Genomic DNA, 25,117 nt, shown 5'->3' on the forward strand with positions numbered 1-25,117 from the left:
TTCGAAAGAGTTGTTAACAGTCTCCAGAATTGGGGAGGCTGAGTGGGGGACAACCACTCACCAGTAAAAACTTTTGTAATCCGTCAGGTTTCCGCTGGCCCACGCAGCTCACGTTTTACTGGACGTTTTTTCTGCAAGTCGCTACGGTACCGACCCTCCTATAGCTCGGGGGAACTTAGGCTCAACATCAGAACAAACGCGCAATTTCGTAGTTTGTTAAATACTGGAATCGAAATCTGACGTGACGTGAGAGATAAGCAGTCATTGTGCTCTATGAAACAATTTATTTTAGCATTATTTTGCAGACAGATGATTACATGCAGTACACGGCACAGGAAAATTTGTTTCTGAATCCGTACTAGGATTTTTACTCGATAAAATTGGAGTAGAGCCAACAGAAACAGAAAAAAAAACATGAAAGAACAAACCGATTCTGTCGGATGCATCTATGGTAGTTCAGATCACATCATGCTCATGGTTCTCCTGTAACCAATCAATTTACTGTGTACAAAGATTATTGCAAAACCAATATTAACTGCTTCTGAACTTCGAATACCACGAGACCGCGGTCGATTTCAGTAGAAATCGGCAAGACATTAAAATTACACTCGGGTAACGGCGGAAAATTTATTGGGAAACGGCGGGTAACGGCGGAAAAATACAGTGCTATTTTTCCGAAAAATTTGTTATGTCGGAACCTCAATCCTCGTCACGCTTACGCAGACGTGCGGACTGTCGCGCTAGGAAGAAGTAGTCAGCATCGGTTGGCGGGCGACTGGCTTTGCTGCGCGCTGGACTGCAAGTGGTGGAGTACAAGTTCGATTCCAGGGCCCATACTTTCAAAAAAAGTTAGGAGATCGTAAGTCCATCAGCCAATCATTGACAGCCACGCAAGCAAAATCCGCCAATCATAGACAAGAGAATAGAGCGTAAGTACTTACGTTCACTTAGCGAGTTTTGAAAGTATGGCCCTAGACTTCGGCAAATTGTCCTTTCAAGACGTGGAAACTTCTTGCACATTGCATTTTACTATAGCGAAATAATTGGCATTGATGTCGCATCGAATACTAAAAGGAATTTATTTGAACCATTTTTCAAGGTCTTAAACGGCCAGCATCGACGTTCGTCTTGTTGGAGTTTCAGTCCTTATCTCGCCGTGTGTCAGCCTATAAAGTTGCTCCAGTAATTTGGCACACCCAACGATTTCGTCGAAATTCTCGCTTTCGCGGGCGTGCAGTAAGGCGATGATGATGGCGGCTTATGAAGATTTCCCGTAATCTTCGATCCCAGCAACAACCATTGCAACAGTAAGAGCAAACGAGATCATGCGTATTAGCGTTAGTTTCGATAGATTCTGTATAACCTCGTTTACTGTTCAAAAATTGTAAAGTAGCTTCAACTTTAGATTTCTTATAAGATGAAATGGATATGGTGCATATGAATTTGTAGACGTTAATCTGTATTTATTTATGTATGACAGTGCGTTTTCTCCGATAACTATTGGGAACATTAAACTGCTTCCAGGGGATAGCCCAGCACTATAATTCTATGAAAATCAAGAATATTGCAGCAGCTGAGCATTATAATAAACCGAGATTTTTAAGAACGCGGCACTCGAGCTCTAGGATAAGAAGTGATCAGAATTAAATCATTACTCGAGTTCTATATGCCCAATGTTCGAACAAATAAATTATACGGAAATATTTTATAGTAGGGGATTCAGCAGCCCAAATTTTACTCATGGCATTTGAGAAAGAGTTTAAAGTAAAATATTCGCTGACTCTAAAAAAACGGTACCATATAATGTTTACATAACAATGTATACTAACTTAAACAAAATCGATCTAAGTATCGAAAATGAACAAAATTTCAGGCGAATTAAAACAAAACGAAAATGCAGATAATTGATGATAATATATTAATACAATGATGTTATTTTTGTTCCCTCGTATCAAGCGCGCTTCTACTTGACAGTAGAAGAGAATTTGCCGATGAGAAGACGGCGTGCATACACCGACACGCATGCATGCAGCCATGTAAGTTTAGTTCAAAAGCACGATCAATGAACGCCGCTTGCAAGTGCGAGTGACAAGCATGTCATATCAGAGACCTCTACCGTCGCAAGATGAGAATATTACAAACGAATTTCATCGATCTATGAGTGTATCGAAAGAGAGTATGACGCCTTCAAACAGAAAAGAAAGAAGAGAAAGGAAGAGGCTCGTGAAAAGAGAGGAACAAACACGAGAAGGAGAGCGAGGCCTCACCGATCAATAGAGAGAGAGGAAGAGGGGTGGTTAGGTGCCAGCAGCACAAGCAGCCGCAGCCATACAAGCAGCAGCAGCAGCAGCAACAACAACAACAGCAGCAGCAACAACAACAACAGCAGCAGCAGCAGCGGCAGCAGAGGTTACAGAGCAGAGCAGACAGGACCAGCATACATGACCAATTCAGATGAATCATAGCTCGGGCGGAAAAGGAACTAGTGATATAAGTGCTATATATCAGTGCACCTTTGAAATACAAGCAGCCAATAGTCAACCGGGTTAATAATTCATTGAAATTACGAAGGCATTCGTCAACTGAAAGCCTTTTCTCGTTACATTTGGCTTCGAAGACTCGACTGAGCAAAAGAGTAAAGAATCGCTGCATCAATAATCCTAAAATAAATACATGAACGTTGTAATACTTTTAATTGCCCTCACGCCAGAATATAAAAGCCACGTATCGTACGCACGACCGATTCCTTCCTGCGACAGAACTGAGAGGATACGTAGAGGCAAGTTGAAGTAAGTTGAGGTACGTCGAGGTACGTTGAGGTACGGTGAGGTACGTTCAGCTCGCAGGAAATAGGGACGAAGGGAGAGGAGATAGAGGACGAAAGGAGAAAAATAGTAGACGGAAGGATAGGAGATAGGAGACGAAGGGAGGGGAGATATGAGACGAAGGGAGGGGAGATATGAGACGAAGGCACCGGAGGATACAGGGGATGAATTAAGCACAAGCAGAGCAGCACGGAGCGAGCCAGATAAGGCGGTGTTGGGGCGGCCTGAGAAGGGGAGACGTGAGCGAGCTTGGCTACGGGCCGCGCTCTCTCGCTTCACGTTCTTGCTGCGTCTGCCACCAACACTTTTTCTACACACTTTATACTTTATAGTACGTGTGCGTGGTGCGTATACCACCAACACAAAGACACTACGTTCTTTAAATCTACATAATAGCTAACAATCATTTTCAGTCGCGTAATCTTTAACTGCGAGATCACAGTGAGATAAGCTAAAGCTAAAGAAAAATTGGACACTGTATAGCACTGTATATTTTTGAAGTTCCGGAGCGCATTCTACTGCTAAACATACACGTGAATAGTCTCAGTATTATCAGTAACTGAGTTTGTACAACTAAGAACAGTGAATTTTCTCAAGAAAAACTGTCAACGCAGCATGGATTGATTCAAATGAGAGCATGAACAAAAATTTTCCAGCGAAGCAAGAATGCGTACAGGGAGCAACACACATACGATGGAAGGGATGCAGCAGCGACGGCTTGATGTGGCGATAGAAGGGGTCCGTAATAGTGGGGAGAGGGAGACAGGCATGGCCGTAACGAGCCTCAATAGAGGGGAGCAAATCCCTGAGCAGCTAGGGAGCGTTATGAGCTCGATCCCACACTCCCTCCTCCCGTCACGAGCTCCCTATGGCACCCTAAAGGCAGCAGCCACGTACTGCTCTGCCGTGTCCACGCACCACACCTGTCACGCTCAGCTTCAACACAACACTCTTGTCTATGTAATGAAACTGGCTGAGGGCGAAATATAGCTAAATGGAAAAAAATCTAGGTTTGATGGTGTGTCCAGTTGAACATGTTGATGGGTGAAGGAAAAATTGTTTTCGAAGTAACCATCATTCTTCGTTATGTCATCAACAAACTTAGGACTGAGTCAATGCAAGGACATACATATCCTAAATGCTTTATAAACTATATAATTGCGTACTTCCCTTTATATGCCTTGATATAACAGCGTTATACCTTACTCTGAGATTTAATTTGATCGCAGTCATAATGTATAAAATAGAACACGTTAACCGCAATATTGAAGGAAGATTAGAGGCTTAGCAAGCACCAGCGCATGACTGCACACTTCGAGGAGTAAGAAAATCGTAGTGAAACAAAACACGGGAATGAAAAAAGTTACGGTAGCAGGAAAATTTTATGTATTGAATAATTCAACATTAGAATGTGCCCATACTATGAGCGATTGTTATCTGAACAGATATTAAGATAGTTGCGTATTTTATTTGGAAGTGATATTGCAGTACTATATAACGGTCAAAATTATTCTACAAAAAGACGGTCCCGCATAGGCGAAAAAACAATATCTATTCAAAGAAATCAAAAGATACATCTCCATTCCAAAGTAGGGTGAATCATTCCGGAAACGATTATTCGTCATCTATTAATAGGAATCCTTAAAGCAAGTATTTTATATGAGTTAAGCAAGAAGATCTCGACACAAGGAGCCGCAGTCGTGCAGTGAAAGTGTTCTCTGAAGTCCTGTAGCTCCTGTCGTGCGCTTCCTGGGGAACGTCTTGGCTCGCACATCACAGGAGTCCCACGCCTCACTGCAGCGCAGTGGTTCTTATACAATTCTCGTCATAGATACACCCACGCTACAATAGTAACATTCATTCTTATCCAATTCTCGTCATATATGCACCCACGCTACTATAGTAACATTCATTCTTATACAATTCTCGTCATATATGCACCCACGCTACTATAGTAACATTCATTCTTATCCAATTCTCGTCATATAGATGCACCCACGCTACAATAGTAACATTCAAATATGACCCAACGGGGTAGATGTGCACAATGTTTCGATGAATTGCGCGAGAAAGAGCATAATTTATTCGTAAAATTAAAAACAAATCCTGATTTTATATAGATAATTTTATACCTTATGGTCATTAATTCTAATCAACATACTGTAGGCAAAATGATGGAAAACGTGATAAGTGGCAGTAAAACGCACAGTTATAAAGCTGGTTTATCGGGTGAATGGAGTTGATTTCATGTAATCAGGCTACACGCACACAAAAACGAAGGGCGGGGCTCTTGGCTACGCAAATCCGTGTCTCACAAATAAAAATATACCGAGACAAAAACACAATGGAGCATTTTCCATGAGACTTACTATCACAGAGTCGCCGTCGAGCTGTAACTGCATGAGGTAGAAGGCAATACTTGAGTTTAAAAACTCAACCTCAAGACACCATGCGTATAGTGCTCATGCGATTGTTCGTACCGCCGCACCGAGCTACAACGAATACGTACTGTCAACAGTTATAGCCATGCAAGCGATGGAAAAATCCAGCAAACAATTCAGTTTGTGGGACATGGTTAACACGGCACTTGAGCGTGAAATTTGTTCTATTTTGCACACAGCTTTTTACTAAAAAACTATTGATAGCCTTCTAGTAACTATTCTGTACCATTTTATTTGCTTCATGAATCATGAAATGACCTCCATTAAAAAAAACAGATATATAAGCATCAAAGCATACGCTCCTACACGTCCACGCTGATATTACTTTGTCCCTCACAAAGAAAAAACGAGAAAGATTTTCTCTTGCCTGAGAGTAAAAGAACAAATAAGTAAGTATAAATACCTTTGATGAACTTGAAGGAAAAGAATCAACATTAAAAAAACCAGAGCGGCCTTCCAGAAAACTTGAATTTAATTTTATAATAAAAAATTTTTATGACAGGAGTTTCTAGATCGTCATAAAAAATATACTTCATGAGGCGTCTGATGAAAAAATCACGAACAAGTGGAATAAATAAATAAATTGACAACGAGCAACATTAGATTTTCAAAACGAAGCTAATTTCGAAAATGAAACAATCCATAGCAATTATGATGCCCGTATGCAAAAATATTACGAGGTAAACCTGGTAGAAAACATAACATAGCGCTGTCGCATTTATATATATGCACATCGGAAACTCTTAACAGCTTAACGTACTCAGGTCTGTTGTCAATTACAATACCAAAGCTAAATTACAATAACTGAATATCAGCACAATACGTAATCCATCACCAAGTATATATATACATTAGGTTGTAAGAACTTAACACGGCAACTGACAGCAGCAGCGCTCACGTGGAGTTTATCACCAACAGCTCTAAAATGCTACGCAAATGGGAGGTGAAGACTGCGCAGTTACGATCACTGTAGCTATTTCCAGACTCTGACAACTGAAACTCTTAATGTTATCACCAGAGTATAGCTTTCAATTAGTAACGGACTGGATAAGAACTAGCAACTCGTGTAGAATGAAACAAAATATTACAACTTCACAACTTTCAAATGAAGACATTTTGAAATATTTGAAATAGACAATTCAGTAACAGTGGAAAACCATAACGAATGAAGATTGGTTCACAGACCGCCAAAACAACTCCTAGCACATGAGTATTAACATATGCAAAAATCAAAGCAATTAATACCAACACCCAACTACATGAAAATTTTCGGTATATTCGTAAATTTCTCCCATTAATAAGTAAGGATAAATTTTAGGGCAAGAATGCGGCCGACAAAAGACGGGACGGCGAGCAGATGGAGGGCGACAGCTGAGCGCGCTGGCGGCGACGCGGCAACCGCGCAGCTCGCGGCGACCAGCAATTCGTGCGCGGCCGCTGCTTCCTGGCCGCACTGCGCAGGCCAAGGACTCGCCCTCGGCCACCGCTGACCTGTCGTATGGTCTGCGCCAACCACCTGCTTACGCTGGCTTCCTTACATTACTTATAATAATTATTATGCTCACTTAAATGGCTCCTAGGCATTAGAAAATAAGTATAAATGCACCTCGGACTAACAATGGCAACTCTCACACAGGGTCATTGTGATTGTACGTACTGTAAGTACTGAAAATGCTGCAAGTAATTCAAGAAATATTTTTAACATTTTTGAACGGACGAATCGACGTAAGTGACAGAAAATTAAGTTCACAAATAAACACATAGGTGGAAGCATTTATCTCAGGAATGGTTAAGTTACTAAGAGGAAGGTGGAGAGAACATGATCTTTAAACACTCGTTTATACTCGTGCAACATTTCCTCCTTTCACCAGCGTAAGATGCATGCATGTCCAACAGTCGAGTCCATCATCTACGAACAATTAAGCGTAGTAATAATTAACTACACGATAGCGCAAGACATCATCTCTACAGTAATAACGCCACATCGACGTCACACGTCGCTTTCACAAGACCATTTCAGCTGCTAACTTCAGCATAGCAGCACGATAACAAGAAACGTTTTACCATCTACCGCTCCCTGTCATTGAAACGCTGGTAGGAATAGCATTACAAGTGGAGCTATTCTACCACTCAGACTGTAAAGTTAACTGAGCTGACTAATCAATCCCATGGAGAGATCAATTATCAATTAAATCACAATATTAGATTGAAGAACAATATAGTCGGTCATGGTATAATATGATGGTATACGAGTACCAAGTCAATAATTTTATCTTGTTATCAATGCATTGGAAATCCCTGAAACATTCGATTATACACGAATATAATACATGATGTAATTAAAAATATAATATTTTAGAATATATAACACATGGTTTACAATATTTATAAAGCGATGTGAAGAAAACGCTACGGCTGTGGCTATCAACGTTAGTTGTATTGCATAATAACCCTTTAATTTAATGTTTATAAAGTACTAATGATGTCCTTACGAATTTCTGCCGAAATTATTACGGATATTTTTTAATGTCGACTTTTAATGTATAGGAGGAAAAGAAATCGAACATAACCAGCACAAAAGGCACGCACTCTACAGAAGTGCGCTAAAACCAAGGGACATCCACTTAACGAACATAAAGTATTTGCAATGCGGCACAAGATAAAAGACTACTTATAGGCAGTGACAGGCTATTGACAAAGACAACATTATCGAACTCGTCGATACCGAACATAAAGAGAGCGAGCAGACACAAAGCAAGCGAGCCTTCTGACAACTGCATCTCGATGGGCTAGGCGACTAGACAGCGCGGTATGCACAATACAAACAGCCGCGCACATTGTTCCGTAAGAATAACATTGGTGTCATTGACGTGGTCTAGCAAACACTCCAGACGACAAGGTCGTACGCTTTCCAAGCTTACATTGCAGAGCAGGGTTCACGCCCAGAGCATGAGTCCTGCTATGCACCTTTGACTCGCGGTTCGTGGGTCAGCATGATGCCAAATTGATGCATGTATTCCATTAGTTCTGTGATGTTGTCGACACGACAGGCCACTAGTTTTCATACAGAGCGGCACTTGCCATGCATTGAAAATCATCAAGAATAAAATCTTAAAGGCTTATTTCTTATCTCAGTCAGCCATTTATCCCAACAACCATTACCATCAGAAGCACCAATTGAAAAGTCTAAACTAAAGCATCACCAAAAGCTTTAACTGTAAGTTGCCTATTTTCAACAACATGCAGTTGAGATAGTGTAGAATATTTCTGCTTTTTCTGACTATCAACACAAGTCAAATGATACGGCCAGCCTTTCACAATGAAGGAGGCTGAGCTCTCCTCAGATAATGGCGTCTCTGACAAACACTTGACACATAAATGATAATTTGATTAAGAACTTCATAGGAAGATTAAAATTTTGACAATTTTCAATCACCATTGCTTCACAACTCGGTCAACTGATGATTTGAAATAAAGTTGGCAGTAAATTTCAGAGGTTTTCGTAGCGTAGTGAAATTCGTGTAATCATTTGATTTTTGATTATTAGGCTAGCATTCTCAGCCGCCAACTAAACACCTAAGTCGGAATTTTAACTTGGTCATGAGAAAAATGTTTAAACTCTACCAAGTGCACCTTATTTACAATCAACCAGTCTTAGAATAGAGCGGAGTAAAATGAGAAAGTTCTAGAGTAAGAAGTAAAATGTTCAATATTAGCCTGCAGCTCATTTTCAATAATAATATTCAATAAAATAAGACATATGAGAGCAAGAAATACTACAAAAAAGGATTAAAAATGTGAAACAGAGCCCGAAGCTGATGGTTTTCTCGCCTAGAATCTAGATGCTGCTAGATGTTGAGCACGAGCCGCGCGAAGCCACCACGCCCGCCGCCGCAAAGGGCGAGGCTCGCGCGATGACATTTCAACGTCGCGACGTAGCTCCCAGAAAACTGGCTAAGTGAACGTAAGTACTTACGCTCTATTTTCTTGTCTATGATTGGTAGATTTTGCTTGAAAGGCCGTCAATGATTGGCTGATGAACTTACGCTCTCTTAACCTACTTAACTTACTTGCTCTCTAACTCTCTTACTTACTTAACTCTCTTAACAAAGTATGGGCCCTGATTGCTGTGCGCTGCGTTTGTGCTCGATTCTGGCAATTAATCTACGTGCGTTGCCAGCACAGCCAGTGGTTAGAACCTCGCGTGATGAATGATATTATGGCTACACTGAAATCAAGCTGCCTTGTGGTGACTCGGGAGTGACTCCGGGTAACCGCAAACGATCTGGCAACTGCTCATAAAATTTGTAGAGACTTGAATCACGATAGCAATATTGCATTCTGAACGATTAACGTGATTAGTTATTAAGGAAATCAACCGGATAAGAATGAATTACTATGATACGGCCTTGCTGGCGATACCAAATGAAAATCCTGCAACCAAGATAGAGTACGGAATTAACTGGAACGCATCAACCCTAACAAGGATATTTTAGTTGGTGTCCGAATAGGGAAAAATAAACAAATTCTCGCGTCACACCGCATTCTCTGCTTTAATGCCCAGCAGCGTGTTAAAGCTAACCTCGTTCAACGACTACACGCAACTTGAACACAACGCGCCGAGTTAATACTTAGAAGCTTTCAACTGCACCTATATAGCTATAGTTGATACCTAACAGCGACTGGCATTCTGCTGCCAGCTTAACTTAAGCAATTAGTCAACCAACCATGTGCGTAAACGACAAGACTATCAAGAATCGATAATTTTTTTAAGAATTGAACCATATATATATATATATATATATATATAGATTGATATATGGATTATGGATGGTTCAATCCTATACATATGTATATGGCTTGAACCATATATAGAATTGAGGATTGAACCATCTCTATATAGAGAGAAGCAACAAACGAATATGAAATGATAATTCATATTCGAGTAGGAAAAAATACTGTTTTATAAAGCATGCAAATTATGAAGAAATTTCGGAAACTCTTGAAATATAATACCTCGGTACGCATTCAATCTGATATATTGATTGAGTAGAGAGTCGGTCGGCTGACGTCAAAACAATAAAATGATCAATGGAATGTCTGAATAAGAAAATTTTACACCAGTATATATGTCATTTAACAGGCATTGTCATGAATGGGCCTTACGAGTCGTTATACTGAAAGAAAAAAACCCAGCCACGTGGCCTCCAAACAGCATGTGTGCAACAGTGGTTAGCTGAAGCAGAACCAGTCCTTCAATACAAAAGTGCTATATAGACAGTTTAATTCGTATTAATACTGGCCACTATTTCACATGCAAATAATACCTACGTGGTTTTAGGCAAATAAAAAACTACAGAGACATAGAAGGTAAAATACAGTAAGTGCCTGACACGACCGGAAGCGCTACGTGGTCCAGCAGCAGCGGCGGCCAGAAGGCAGCGCCAGATGGCGGCCGAGTGACCCCAGAGAAAGCTGGCTGTTGCATACCGCTGTTCTGTGGAATTATTGTAGTGGCGGAACTGACACATGCCGAACCTCAACTGGGGAATTTGGAGGTTTGAAGCCACAGTCTCCCAGGCCCACTTACGCTCATCCTGTGTGCAATGTATATATAGATGATGATGATCGACATCTTCAGCAGAAATCGTACACAGACGGCTGATGAGACTACAGCAAATCGCTTAGTCACCAAATTACGCTCCACTTCTGAGTAATGAGGAGTTTTGAAGCTTCATCATCACACCTTATCCTGGATCGTCGCCTCGACATTTCCGTCAATGAATGAAACGCGTAGAGTGGAATAAGCGTAATTGTGGTAGGATAATATCGATCATAAATTTATTCCAGAGTTGCGTTTTTTTACTCATTTTTGAGGCAATTTTGATCATGACGAGAAACGTGACCATTCATTCACTGATGCAATAAATTCATCTTCAAGAGCACAAACTTTCTCACAGGTGTGCATACAACACAGATCATACACCAATATGTTCGTCATTGAAAAAGCAGGTCTAGTCGCAAGTACACATATAAGCGAGGATGATACATACTCAAAGTATTACTAAATATGGATAGAGTATAAATTGGTCAAACTTAACGTAATAATTGGCAAGATAAATGTGTTGTAACCCCGTTAAATATACTGTAATTGAAATACAATGCGGTTGCTACTGAGCCTTGTATGGAGATGGAGGGTTAAAGTTTGCCCGGGAGGGTGCACTGGACAGACACGGGTTAGCAAGGCCTATACAAGCGTAGCACGGCGCGGCGGTGTAGATAAGATAGCAGCAGCGCCAGCGGGTCTCTTGTAGTCACGAGCAGACGTCGGCTTTACTACCAGCGGCGGCGGCGCACTTCTAGATGACTTGAAAGTAACGCGATATTTGCACATAAATGAACACTTAATTTGCACCTTTGTTTAGGAATTGCACTGTGGCATTTAAATCAATTGTCATTCTTGCTTGGTGAAAGGCCACGCAAATTATACCGGCATTAACTCTAATTCGTGGATGTTAAAGTCAATTACTAAACAACCGTTCGCCAAAGGAATATGTCTTATTAAAATATTCTCAAGCGAAGGCCTCAAGTTAATTATTATCGGCAAAAGCTAGTCGTGACACTACGAGACGCAGGCGACACCAGCAAGCCCGAGAGCAGCACAGGTGCGGTAACGCTGCACAAAGGAGAGGAGAGGAGACAGAGCAACGCAACTACGCACGGATCAGGAAATGCCCCAAAACAGAACAAAGCAGGAGTTCTCTGTCAACCGAGAGCGGCGTGCCAGATGGAAATTCAAGTAGAAATACGTAGTGTTAATTCACTTGAAACTCGTTTGCTAATTCAAGCAAATACCAGGAAATGCTCCAAAACAGAACAAAGCAGGAGTTCTCTGTCAACCGAGAGCGGCGTGCCAGATGGAAATTCAAGTAGAAATACGTAGTGTTAATTCACTTGAAACTTGTTAGCTCGTTCATGCAAATATTTTGACGAGAAGATATTCGTGGTTCGTCTTGGTTTTGGCTTTAATATATTGTTACTATATTACCTTATTAAATGCATTGCTCAGTTTTTGGGCACTTTTTGCATTGAAATAGCGATATCAATCAATATAAACTAATACTGATAGATGGATACACGATTCATGGTGCCTGTCACGTGGCAGAAATAAATCACATTATAAAAGTAAGCTCATGCACAAAACATACAGGTTGAAGTAGGACAACGTCCTTGAGCGCTGCCTCGGAAGCAATGCAAGTGAAACCAAGGACTACAAAAAACGTTATCGAGTTTAATGACGCATGCCTTTCAAATGCAAATAGAATCTCTTACAACGAGCAGCCTGAGCTAAAAGCGCAATAAAACCGACGGTTTTTGCGACTTCATAACGTAAACGCATTTGAAGGTACAAAAATACACACAGAATACTAGAATGCCTGAGGAAATAGTGGCTTCACTCTCCCGGGTGCGGCATGCAAGATAAACCTGAATAGCGATATCTTTGAACGAGTTTCTTTACCATAAGTAATGTAAACAATTCCAGTAGCAGATGGATTCATATAAGGGCCGGTGAGCTCATGAACAAATAAGACTATGAGCAGAACACCGCGCATTACAATGTCGGAAGCAGCCTGGAGATAACGGCTCAGTCACGCATCCGATTCCACGGTCCTAGAGAACAAGCGCAAGTATTTCGAGGATTCTAATTATTTTTTTAATTATTATATTATTATTATTTTTAAACGATTTGTGATTGACTACCCGTTACAATGTTTTACATTAGTTTCCGACATACGGACTATAGGAATTGTAAAACCTAACCGCTGTCAGAAATCGCTCAGTAAGTTTTAATTTAACCCAAGCGGGTAGGCGGGCAGGGCGTCTCTGTTCGGGTATAACAAGCGGTGATTGACGGGCAGATTTGAGGCAGAGCGATTATTTTCAGATCCGGGCTCTAGACTCTAGACGAGCAGAGGCAGATCGCAACACGGCCACGCCGGGCAACCCTGATGCCAATACGGGCTGGCTTGTAAGTGGCTGCGTGAGATAGCGAGCGGTCGGCCGGGTAGCCAAAGTTTGAACAGGACTAGGATGGCACATTTACGCAACAAAGGCTCACGTGATTGCGACACCGGCAAGCGCAGGATGGTATCATAGTTATCAGGATAACCTGAGAGATGGAAATTCACGGAAACAATCGTTCATCAATCACAGTTCTTAACTCAAGATGATATCTGGCTTTTCATGAGATGCAGCTAATTTTGGCAAAGATGTGGCAAAGCAACTTTCATCACAAAACGACGTTTTTACATATGAATTTCCTCGGACTTCATCGTGGACGTTCAAACTCAGGAATCATTTATTATACATTTTCATTTCCTACTCTTCGATATTTTCCTGTAATAAGGCTTAATGTAACTCAGTCCTCGTGCTGGGCCAACAATAATCAAAAGTTAATTTGGTTTACATTTTTACCATGAAAAGGTTTAGAAAAAGAACGTTCTTGAAATATACCGTATAACACGAATGATATAAAATTAAGTAGGTATATGCGCGGGTGCAAACTCATAGAGATTCACTTACTGGGTACCTGAACAATGGTCAATGCATGAATAACGAAGAGACAACTGACTGAATCGTGTCGGCCTTAAACAAGAGTTCTTTTGTTCTGCAATCAGAATTTTAGAAACTGATAAAAAAATGAACTGAAACTTAAACAAAAGAGGCACACGTGGCGGGATTATGATCGGATGTATCCAGTAGCGCATGCAGCTCGCGTGATTACGAGCGATGGGTTTCAACTCTGTATTCTGTTACAATAGTAAACTATTGAATTACTCCACTGTACTGAATAAAGATTTGTGCATGTATGAACATATAGCTTTTTTGAACCAGCAAAAATGAAAAGGTCATTTTAAAAAAATTAGTTTATAAATTTATCAAAAATTATAAGCATCAACAAATTTACAGTATACTACAGGTACTATGCATGTCAAAAATTGTTATCACAAAATCACCATTCGATTTTGTGCGAAATGTTGTATGATAAGCAGTATGATATGTAGACCACGTGCACACAAGCTGGCCCAACTTTCACGTTTCTCTGGCAGCCGCTCACAAAGATCATGTCATGAACACATATGTACACCGTATAATTTATAATGATTCTATGTCAAATCTACCTCAAAATTCAGTACGTACTAGTAGCACGACTTATAGTAAACAGTTTCTAGTTAAGGCCTCTCAATCTTAGAATAAATAACTGAAGAAAGATCAGGATAGTCAGCTCAAGTGCTAAGAAATTGGCCGAGAAGAGAACACAAATGCATGGGAATTATACACAAGAGTTCAATTTACATGAACCGCAATGAGAGGATGAAGTGAAAGTCTTCGCACGTGACCAAAGGAACGATTGATTCCCAATAAGAGGAAATCGATCATAAGTGATCCCACACTTGATAGGCGTGATAGCGAAAACATTCAAGCCAAGAGAACATTGTGTTCAGAACAAATAGGACTATTTTTTCAGATTTTGCCATAATTTGGACAGTGCTAACAGAATAACACAAAATAACAGGCCATTGAAAGATTGCACTCATTAAATTTCATAAGAATTCTTCACGATACTAATAATGTTCCCATATAGAACCTCGACCCTTAAGCCTGAGTGGTCAGCCACTACCGGTCAAATCTGTCACAAAGTACAACGACGGTCGTTGCACTCGGATAACCGAAGATAGCAGCCAGCCCACAGCAGACAGGAGCCGGCTGGCGGATGTTGGGCCACTGTTGCGGAGAATAACCCAGACAAAACTTTCACGAATGCAGAAAATTTGATCAAATCTCTTCGTTTAATTATATGAAATGGAGTTTTTAGAAGGAAAATAGCATTAGTTCATTCGGGACTTGCGATTATTGTATTGCGCGAGGTCGAACAATTGCTGGGGGAGTAGATTTCGCTCGAACAAACTCCCGCCAGATTAAAACTCGGTAAAAAATTTCATACTGATTCACTGAAGTCAAGACGGAGTAGTAATTAGAATAATAGTAATGTCGTCAGCACATTCGAGAGGCAATAGTCTGGAGCACCAGTCGTTCGGCGAAATTGCATGTTGGGACACAAATGGAAGCAATGCCAGAACATTGTGGTCAAAAAGTTTTTTAAACATGGTACATAACCTGGTTACCTGAACCCCTGTAATTAATTCCAAATCCCAGCAAACAAAGTTGGTATGTCGATCAAAAACAAAATTTACTCCAGAACTAAGCAATATAGCTAATGAAAGTGTCTAACTTCAATTGGTGATGACGTAAAAGTTGTACAGGGTGCGGCGCGGGAACTTACTTATTTGAATTGCGCGCCACGTGGCGGCCATTAGTCCTAGGAAGGTGGCGCCATGCGCAATATGGTGCGCGGGCTATGAAGTTTTTCGTCCACTCAGTTCAGTTGCGACCATGCAGTGGTCGAGAGAGGAGCGCGCGTTCGCAGTCTCTGAGATGTAATATTCAAGAATTAAACTTGTAAGTAAACCCAACGAAACTTTAAATGTAGCTCTTTGTAAAAAAGAAAGAATTAAAACGCTATCTTTAATACTTTTTACTTTGTGATTTTTTTAAAAGAGTAAGTTCCCACGCCGCACCCTGTACATTTAATGCATGAAGATGAGACCACACCGGAAGTCGGACGATGGCCTGGTGCGCGACTCTCTAGCACATGTCAGCTGTGAATGCTTGACCGTGCAGCTGTACCTTGCATGTGCGGTCTGCGGCATCACACTGTCAACGCTCGCAGTTCCAGTCGTGTTTCCTGCATAATTTCTCACTCAACACTACACATCTTACAATGTTTCTGCCCGAATCACCGAATCAAAGTATTTTTTTTGAGCCAAGAGGGACATGGGGGACAACCCCAAACATCCTCAGTAAACAAATAAAAAACAACAACAAAGTAATTTTTAGGAGTCGGCCACTTCTCGCGGTGTTTAACGCCAGTGTCAGGCTGCAAGTTCGCACTCCATGACCTGGTGTTGTTAGCTCGACAGAACCAGTGGCCGTTGCCAGCCATGAACGCTATCATGCAGGTCTATCGCTTTATTATCTACGAGTAAACTTTTACAAAATAACAGTGCTTATTTTGGGTTAAAACCTTAGCTTGCATGGCCTAAAAAGGGCTCAATGTTTATAGCATATGAAAAAATTTTTTAATTTATAACCAGTTTATAATCAATTTTAATTTTACTTTCCAGTTTGATGCAATAAATACAGACAGTATGCAAATAAGTCTTTAGAGATTATTGAAACCTAAAATTTGTATGAATATGAGAAGGACTTCTAGTGTCACATGAATAAATAAACTAACAGATTAATTGTAGGAGTTTAAAAGGCAATTTTTGCGCCTTGACATTCTTACGGACATTTGGATTAATGTTACGTTTAAAGGAATTACCCATGACTCATGGTACCCATTCACTTCATAGTTAAACACCATCATCACAATAATATCCAGCCCGTTTGGCAGGGAGCGGGTAATCATGCGATACGTTCAACATTTAATTCGAGAAAGTGTATCATAGTTTGCAATGAGGCAGAGTAGTATGATAAACGCGACAATCTTAGCATAGCTGAATAAAAAAACAATCGTATTCCTCCCATAGGCAAAGCAGCAAGAAAACTATGTCAGTAGGACACAATAACGCAAGAGATGAACGAATTAGTTAGTAATATTATAGAGGAGATACTGGAGACGAGCCTCCAGTGCTGCGAGTATCAATAAGATCGTTTGGCTCGCTGCGACATTGCGTGAAGCGAGGGGGGAGGGGTGGCCGCTGCACACATGCTGCACCAATACGCGTATTAGGTAAGCACACATGCCATGCCAATACGCGTATTAGGTAAGCACACATGCCATGCCAATACGCGTATAGTTGGTAAGCACACATGCCATGCCAATACGCATGTTGGTAAGCACACATGCCATGCCAATACGCATGTTGGTAAGCACACATGCCATGCCAATACGCATGTTGGGTAAGAGGACTGGCGCAGCGCCGCGCGAGTCAACACACAACACACGAGTCAACACACAACACACGAGTCAACACACAGCACACAGAGTCAACACACAATACACGAGTCAACACAACACAGATGTGAACCATCACTCATGGCTGTGTGGTGGCCATATGAACGATATTCAATCGACATGTACGAAGCTAAAGATAAAATTTTGCCTGTGTGCCACAAATCCTGGTAGGCCTGGTTTTATTCAGGTATTAAAATCAAACAGAAATGCGCAAAACTCTTCTCTTGATCATAATTTATAGTTCTTATTTCACAGCTGCCGGCATACATATTTTATCATAAATTAAATTATTGCATTATCGAATAAATAATAACAAGTTACATAAATCGCAATCGGAGAACAATCATTTTAAAGGAATATTGATCAGTAGGGTAGAGTCAACCATCAAAATTTTGTGTAAAAGAGCCTGGAACACAACGGGTTTACATGGATGCATGCAGCGCGGTTGTCTGCTATCATAGACGTCGTGTACTCAATGTGAAGGAGCAAACAACGAGCCTAGCGGTGAGCGTTTTGAAGGCTTCGAAGGCAGATAAGCCTGCAGCCGACGTGCTGCTGATTGCTCGCTGAGCCTCACGCCTCTGAGCAGAAGGTGCAGGTATCCTGCCTCACGCCTCTGTGCAGGAGGTGCAGGTATCCTGCCTCACGCCTCTGAGCAGGAGGTGCAGGACTGCAGGTATCCTGCCTCACGCCTCAGAGCAGGAGGTGCAGGTATCCTGCCTCACGCCTCTGAGCAGGAGGTGCAGGTATCCTGCCTCACGCCTCTGTGCAGGAGGTGCAGGACTGCAGGTATCCTGCCTCACGCCTCAGAGCAGGAGGTGCAGGTATCCTGCCTCACGCCTCTGAGCAGGAGGTGCAGAGCTGCCAGGTTCACCGTGTCGTTTCTGCAAGCTACACTGCCCGTAAAACCTTTAAAAATGTCCGAGTTCTGCCATCAACAAGCCTACAAAAATACAACAGTTCGGCAGTCGCCATGTCTACAAAAGTGCATAGTTTTGCTATCACAAAACCACAAAAAATGCTCGAGTACCGCGACCATCAAGCTCAACAATCGTCAAGCCCTGAAAAAATGTAAGAGTTTGGCTAACGGCATGGACGGAACTGGAAGTGAGCACGGCAGGGGCGGTCATTACTGACCGTGTGATATGGCCAGTGTGACATGGCATGATGGCGCATCGATAGTACAGGGCCTGACCCGACAATTGCGTCTCTTTTAGGTGCCGCTAAAGTAATCTATCGTAACGATACGTGGTGCACCTCAGCGCGTGTGTCGCACCACTCATGAACATGCTTCCATGTTCTATATTGTTCATAAAAACAATAGACAATTAACAGATCATTGACACAAGAATTCGAGCAGGATACACAAGGGAATTTGGATTCAAATATCAGAGGAACTCAGCTTTGAAAAAGTAATTTTTTTAAAATAGAAAATCAGAAATGGAAATGATGGCAACCTAACCAAAAATTTACAAATAATAGTCCCTGGTGTGGAATAACAATACATAATAGCAACAATTGGATCAAATAAAGCAGCAAAATAACTTACAGGAAAATTAGCAAATCATCTATTTAGATCCAATAAAAGATTAATGTTGGTTTCATTTTCCACTGTTACATCACATCAAACACAATGGAGTACCTAACTTCTAGCACACAAACATAAGTTTGTGTATTAACTCATCAACTAAGAAAATAAAAATGACAAATTATTATTTATCTATTGATGTCCAAACAAAACTTATCAAGGTAATTTGATTAACTAAATCCCTAATAACAGACACAGGCTAATTGGTTGATATTGACCTCTGGTAATCAAGGACAAGACTAAAGGGGTTGATAAATGTTGGCTGGAGTGGGGTCAATAAATTCATGTTGGTGGGAAGGAGGCCACCAAATTTATGTGGGTGAGAAAATGAAAACTCAATGCATTAGGTGAGCTACAATAGAAATATGGATTCTTTTATCAAAACCAGAAATGCCAACTCATTTTAAATACATATACCTATTCAATGTCAGGCAGGATCATGCTGATGATAATTTTCTAATCATGAAATGGAGGAATATAAGGTACCTCAAAACAATAGTACCTATTGGAGATGCATTGGTAATGAATTTGAGTCTTCCATTCTTTAAAGTTTAATGTAGTGTACCCCAGGAGTAAATTGTTGACTAAACACAACTCAGTCAAGCAACTACACAGCAATAACATGAAGTGATATGACCTCAATAACAAGTTGATAGGCAGCACTTTTCATCAGCCTAAACTCAATATCAAAAAGAGATCAATATAAGATACGAAACAAGACAAATACCATATTCAAACACCATACATTTTTTATTGGTACCTTTATGCAGGCCTGAAAAATATCTATCCTCCAAGCCGCAACTAAAATTTCCGGCCATTTTTTGAAGCCTCGAGATTTCTGCTAGAAGAATTATCCTCTATTGAGTCTATTCTAATTGTTAACAAAAGTGAATGCCTGGTCTGCAAAAATTCAAATCTATCCAAAAGATCTGACTTGAATGGACTGACTTGGATGTAGTAAAAAGATCTGACTTGGATGTAGTAAAAAATTTAACATTAGCTAAACATTAAAAATTCTATCATAATGTAGTTGTACTACCTACTACCTAGTGTCAATAAGATGGAACCTTAAAAAGAACGAGTCTGGTGTCCAACATCTACTCAGAAACATATATATGTCATTTATTTTTTCATATGAATTTTATTGGAACCAAGTAAGTGGTGTTAAAGTTAGCATTTTGGAAGCCACCATATTCTTGTGTGTGGAATTCCAAGTAAGTGGTGTTAAAGCTGTCTCTTATACACATCTAGATGTGTATAAGAGACAGGTGTTAAAGTTAGCATTTTGGAAACCACCATATTCTTGTGTGTGGAATTTCAAGGAAGTGGTGTTAAAGTTAGCATTTTGGAAGCCACCATATTCTTGTGTGTGGAATTTCAAACTTGGACAGAAGCTAACCATGGATTGAACAAAAATTCCTGTGGATCTAGCCAATTTCACACATTCCCATGGCCTTTCCAAATTTTGTCATGAAAAAATAAGAAAAATGGCCTATCTTTGCCTGCAATTTTCAAAAATCACTAATGAAATGATATTTTTTGTGCAATTTTAGGAAACTTGTGTCAAATATTCTAAATTGGAAAATGCCCATGCATGCAGTCAATTATTGAACCATTTTAATGGCCCTCATCCAATTTCTTCAAACAATTTAGAAAAAAAAACACATTTTTGCAACTGATTTGCAAAAATTGCCTATAATACGATAGTTTTTACTAACAATTTTTGTACAATTTTCCCAGTATTCCAGATGGGATGCAGCGCAGCCAAAAACATATAAAAAATATAACTTAGTACTCACTGCAGTGAGTGACAGAGAGCGCATTTTCTCGTTGACAAAAACGTGGTCACGGACGGACAGACAGACAGACATGGCAAGCACAATAGTGCATTTTTTCCATAAATGAGAAAATGCACTAAAAATAACTGGCCACTGCTTTTTAAAAATGCAAATATTGCTTTAATACACAAGAGTATTCCTTAAAATACTTAAACATCTAAAAACAGGCTACAAGATTCACAATGTAGTAAAATTTTTGTCACTTTAGAGGCTTGCAACTTCAGAAGTAGGTAGGCAAATCCCAATCCTGCTGAGAATGAGGGATAGATAACTTTTTATGCATCATTAATGCCTTTGATGGTATTATAAACAGAATATTGGGCTCCATGTGAGAATACAATAATATACATATGTCATTATAACACATTTATTTTATATTATATGAAATAGCTTGGATACTAATTAAATTTACCATGGCACACAAATGACACAAGTCAATGAAGCTGTCAATCAGCAAGCATCTACATGCTTAAATCACTGCTTCAGTGCTTGTCAAGTCGTCATCAAGAACAGTATGAGACTCATAGTGGCAAAGGAGAACATTTTTTGTTGCTCTCTCTCAAAACATGAGGAAGGGGCAAGGACTTTGAGTCTTATAAAAAGACTGGGATGTATCTTCGATACCATTGCAGATTTGGAATTTTCTTACTTATAAATCAAATCTTGCAGCTCCAAAGTGACAAATTTTTTATACATTTCAAATCTTGTGGCATGGTTGTACAGCCAGAGCTGGGCAGTGCTACTTCGAAATGTAGAGGCCACTACCGCTGTCGCTACATGCTCTAAATGTAGCGGGCACTACCGCTACCGCTACAATTGCTTAAATGTAGCGCCGCTACCGCTAGCACTACTGAAAATGTAGCGGCCGCAACATGTAGTGCGCTACTGCCCACCTCTGCTAACAACTAACATGTTGACACTAGTAATGGGCTGAGGTTGACAACATTACACCAAAATCTTTCGTACTGTTTTTTCATAGCATTAAAAATATTTGATACTATTAAGTAACATCTAAAGGCTTTATCGATAAATGTAGCGGTAGCGCTGTAGCGGCAACACCTTGTATTGCTACTTAAATATGTAGCGGGTGCTACCGCTACTGCATAACAGTTGCTTAAATGTAGCGCTGCTACCACTACATGTAGCACGCTACTGTCCAACTCTGTGTACACTGTACAGCTTTATTAACAATTAGATAGGAGATAATTCATCTGGCGAGGTGCACCAGAATCTTACAGCTCTGAAAAAAGGCTGAAAAACTCTAGACTTGTTAGACTAGGCCAGCTCAGGCAGCTGCAGCTGTAGACCTTTATTTGTCTTGAGCTTGAGGTGGCTTGAATATTAGATATATTCCATGGCAGGATACCTCAGACCTGCATACCTAATAATACATAAGAAATTGATTATAATATTGAGTAGATGAAGAAATTGAAAATTAAATGGTTTTTAAAAATCTCTGTTATGCCACCACTGATCAAATAATTTGACTCAAATGTAAGATTGAATTGTTCTATTTATGCTTTCATCACATTAAAATTGCAGAGCCACTTTGATCCTAATAGATTTTGTCTTGCTGCTGTTAATAGAATAGATTCTCTTTATATTAGGCTGGCAACTTAAAAAGATGACTTGCGTGTGTAGAATTGAGGTTAGAAGAGTGAAGCGTTGCCATCGCGCTATGATAACACTCACCGGTATGTATATGTACATCATATGCCTTGATCACGCTTGATTGGCGGTTTGGTCATAATAAGACTTCAACATTATTGGGAGCATTCACAATGAAGTATAATACGCGCCCAAAGTTTACCACAGCTCCCTGGCACTCAAGCAGCACATCACTGGCAGTCTGGCACCACACACCGCATCACCGAGCTGGCTGTTTTCATGTTTCGTATTCATGAACACTCATTTTCTAATCTCAAGCAGAAATTTTCAAGCAAAGGAATCCGAAATACGAAGAAGAGTTAAACTTTACACTGAAGATCGAAAGGTGCGAATACTTGTTTCGTTCGTTCTTTGGTACTTGGTAATTACCGACAATCGAAATGACTAACGCAAATTGCGCCTAACTAAAGCTCACTACCATTAATATCAACAAAAAAGGCTATTATTGCACAGCACACAGTATTCTACGATAAATTGCACATTAAGAAGCACAGGTTAAATACTTATGAGATCATCACGTACGATTATCATGACAAGGAGTGTGTAACTTTGAGATGATCAGATGAAGTAAAGGTAGGAAATGCGACACCTACTCGTCCCACGATCTACCCTCGCACTGACCCCTCTGTCGCGCATACACCCCGTATTGACTTCACCACCACCGCAACGTTGCCACATCGCCGGACAGCCATGTTGCCAAACGAGAGAAGCGCAGGAGCATACAAGCTAATTTCGAGACTATCTACTGAGGTAGATAATTCTCCAATCAAAATATATGTGAATTATTCCGTTCATACTCAGATGGCTTCGAAGACATAATGATATAAGGCAAATGGGAAGACATAATTTCAAGACTGTCATCAAAAGAAGATACATCAAAGAAAATATTAAAACTGTGCACAGACTGAAAATTCGGACTGAATTAATCAGGAGATCCTTGATAATAACGTGAAATCGTTGACAAACTGTATAAATGTAGGAACAATTTGTCCCATTTGAATGAATGCTATTGCTATCAATGAATTATGTCATTTTATGCAATTCGTTTTATTTAGAGTTGACATAGTTATGTGCTGGGCATAGTGCGATATATAATTTTGCACCCAAATTGTAGTAGCGGTCTCCACGGAAATGTATTTCCCACTTTTAATATTTTTAGCCGAGTCAAAATTCCTAGTGTACGAGAAGACGCGTTCGTCATCTTCGAAATGTAGCGATATTCTGTCTCCAATGTTCGCTATCGCTACATCGGTACACAAGATTAGGAAGATTCATGTTCTCGTCTCGCCGTGCTTGAGTAGCTGCGTCAAGTTTTATTTGCTTTATTTTTTTTCATGAGTTCCCAGACGTTTATGCTCTCTTGGAACATGTGATGAGCTTTGAGTCATACATAACGAAGTGTTTCTTCTGCTTACCGTGCATACCTCCACGGTAAGTATGCCTGCCTCCATGCAGCGGCACAGTACAGCAGCACAGTACAGCACCACAGCACAGCATAGCACAGAACCACTGCACAGCGCAGCACAGCACAACACCACAGCACCATAGCACAGCACAGCCCCACAGCACAGCACCACAGCATAGCACAGCACCACAGCACAGCACAGCACAGCCCCACAGCACAGCATAGCACAGAACCACTTCACAGCGCAGCACAGCACAGCACAGCACAGCACAGCACCACTTCGCAGCACAGCACAGCACAGCACCACAGCACAGCACAGCCCCACAGCACAGCACCACAGCATAGCACAGCACCACTTCGCAGCACAGCACATATATACATATATATATATATATATATATATATATTGCACAAAGTTTGTCAATGTCATGTCAAACCATTTAAAATTGACATACAGAAACAATTACACAGGTTTATGATGATAAATCTGTTGAATAATAATTTAATTTGTGATTAAAATGTCATTCAACCTAGAAATGTGCCTCATTAACTCATTTACAATGCACATTAAATAGTACTGTTCAATGGCCATTTGATGCTAAACCTTTATACCATTCAACATAGTGACAAAGGGTACAGGTCTTACTTGGGCTTGCCATTATGCCAGGATTTCGCATGAGATGAGCTAGTTTCAGTTTGTTGAGCTGAGGAGTGCCCAGAGTCACAGAGCTCTGTGGTATATTGGTCTTGTTCCTGAGCACTGTGACGTTCCTGACAGCTTCCTCTATCACCTCAGACGCATACTCCAGGTAAGCATGATGCGACAGCTTGGTGACCACCTCAGCTCTTTCCCTCCAATTCTCCTTATCCTCATCATAGCTGGTGTTTGATGCCATCACTAAACAGCAATGCTAATGTTCAAGTTCAGAAAATTTTTACTGAAACATTAGAAAGTGGTTGAGGAATTGTTCAGACATAAAACTGAATGGAATGGACACATATATATTGGAAAGTAATCTCTAAAACTTTGCGTTTGGCCACCTTCCCTGTCATAAAGGCCAAAATATGTTATTATTACAATGCGGCAAATACAATCAAAATTTTACTAATTCACTGAGCTACTTACTCATAGGGCTCTCGAAGAAAGTGCAACTGAAGTTGCCAGTATTTTCTCTTTATGTCTGAGCTAATATTTTTAGATTGAGTTAAGATTGGAAAAATCCTGCATCCTCATGGCATGAAAATCATATAATTTCAGTGTATTTGAAAT

At 40.4% G+C, this 25,117-nt stretch overlaps 1 protein-coding gene across 1 annotated transcript in view; it reads right to left on the reverse strand.

Annotated features, from left to right (window-relative positions):
- The window catches only part of LOC108670659 (RING finger protein 44), a 48,186-nt gene extending 23,443 nt beyond the window's left edge, over positions 1–24,743 (reverse strand). Inside the window, exon 1 of the mRNA XM_047882881.1 lies at positions 24,504–24,743. Within this exon, the coding sequence (XP_047738837.1) occupies positions 24,504–24,743 (240 nt within the window). The remainder of the gene's footprint in view (positions 1–24,503) is intronic.
- Between the last annotated feature and the right edge of the window lie 374 nt (positions 24,744–25,117).

This window comes from Hyalella azteca, unplaced genomic scaffold (assembly GCF_000764305.2).
Source record: "Hyalella azteca isolate HAZT.00-mixed unplaced genomic scaffold, Hazt_2.0.2 contig11532, whole genome shotgun sequence".
NCBI lineage: Eukaryota > Metazoa > Arthropoda > Malacostraca > Amphipoda > Hyalellidae > Hyalella > Hyalella azteca.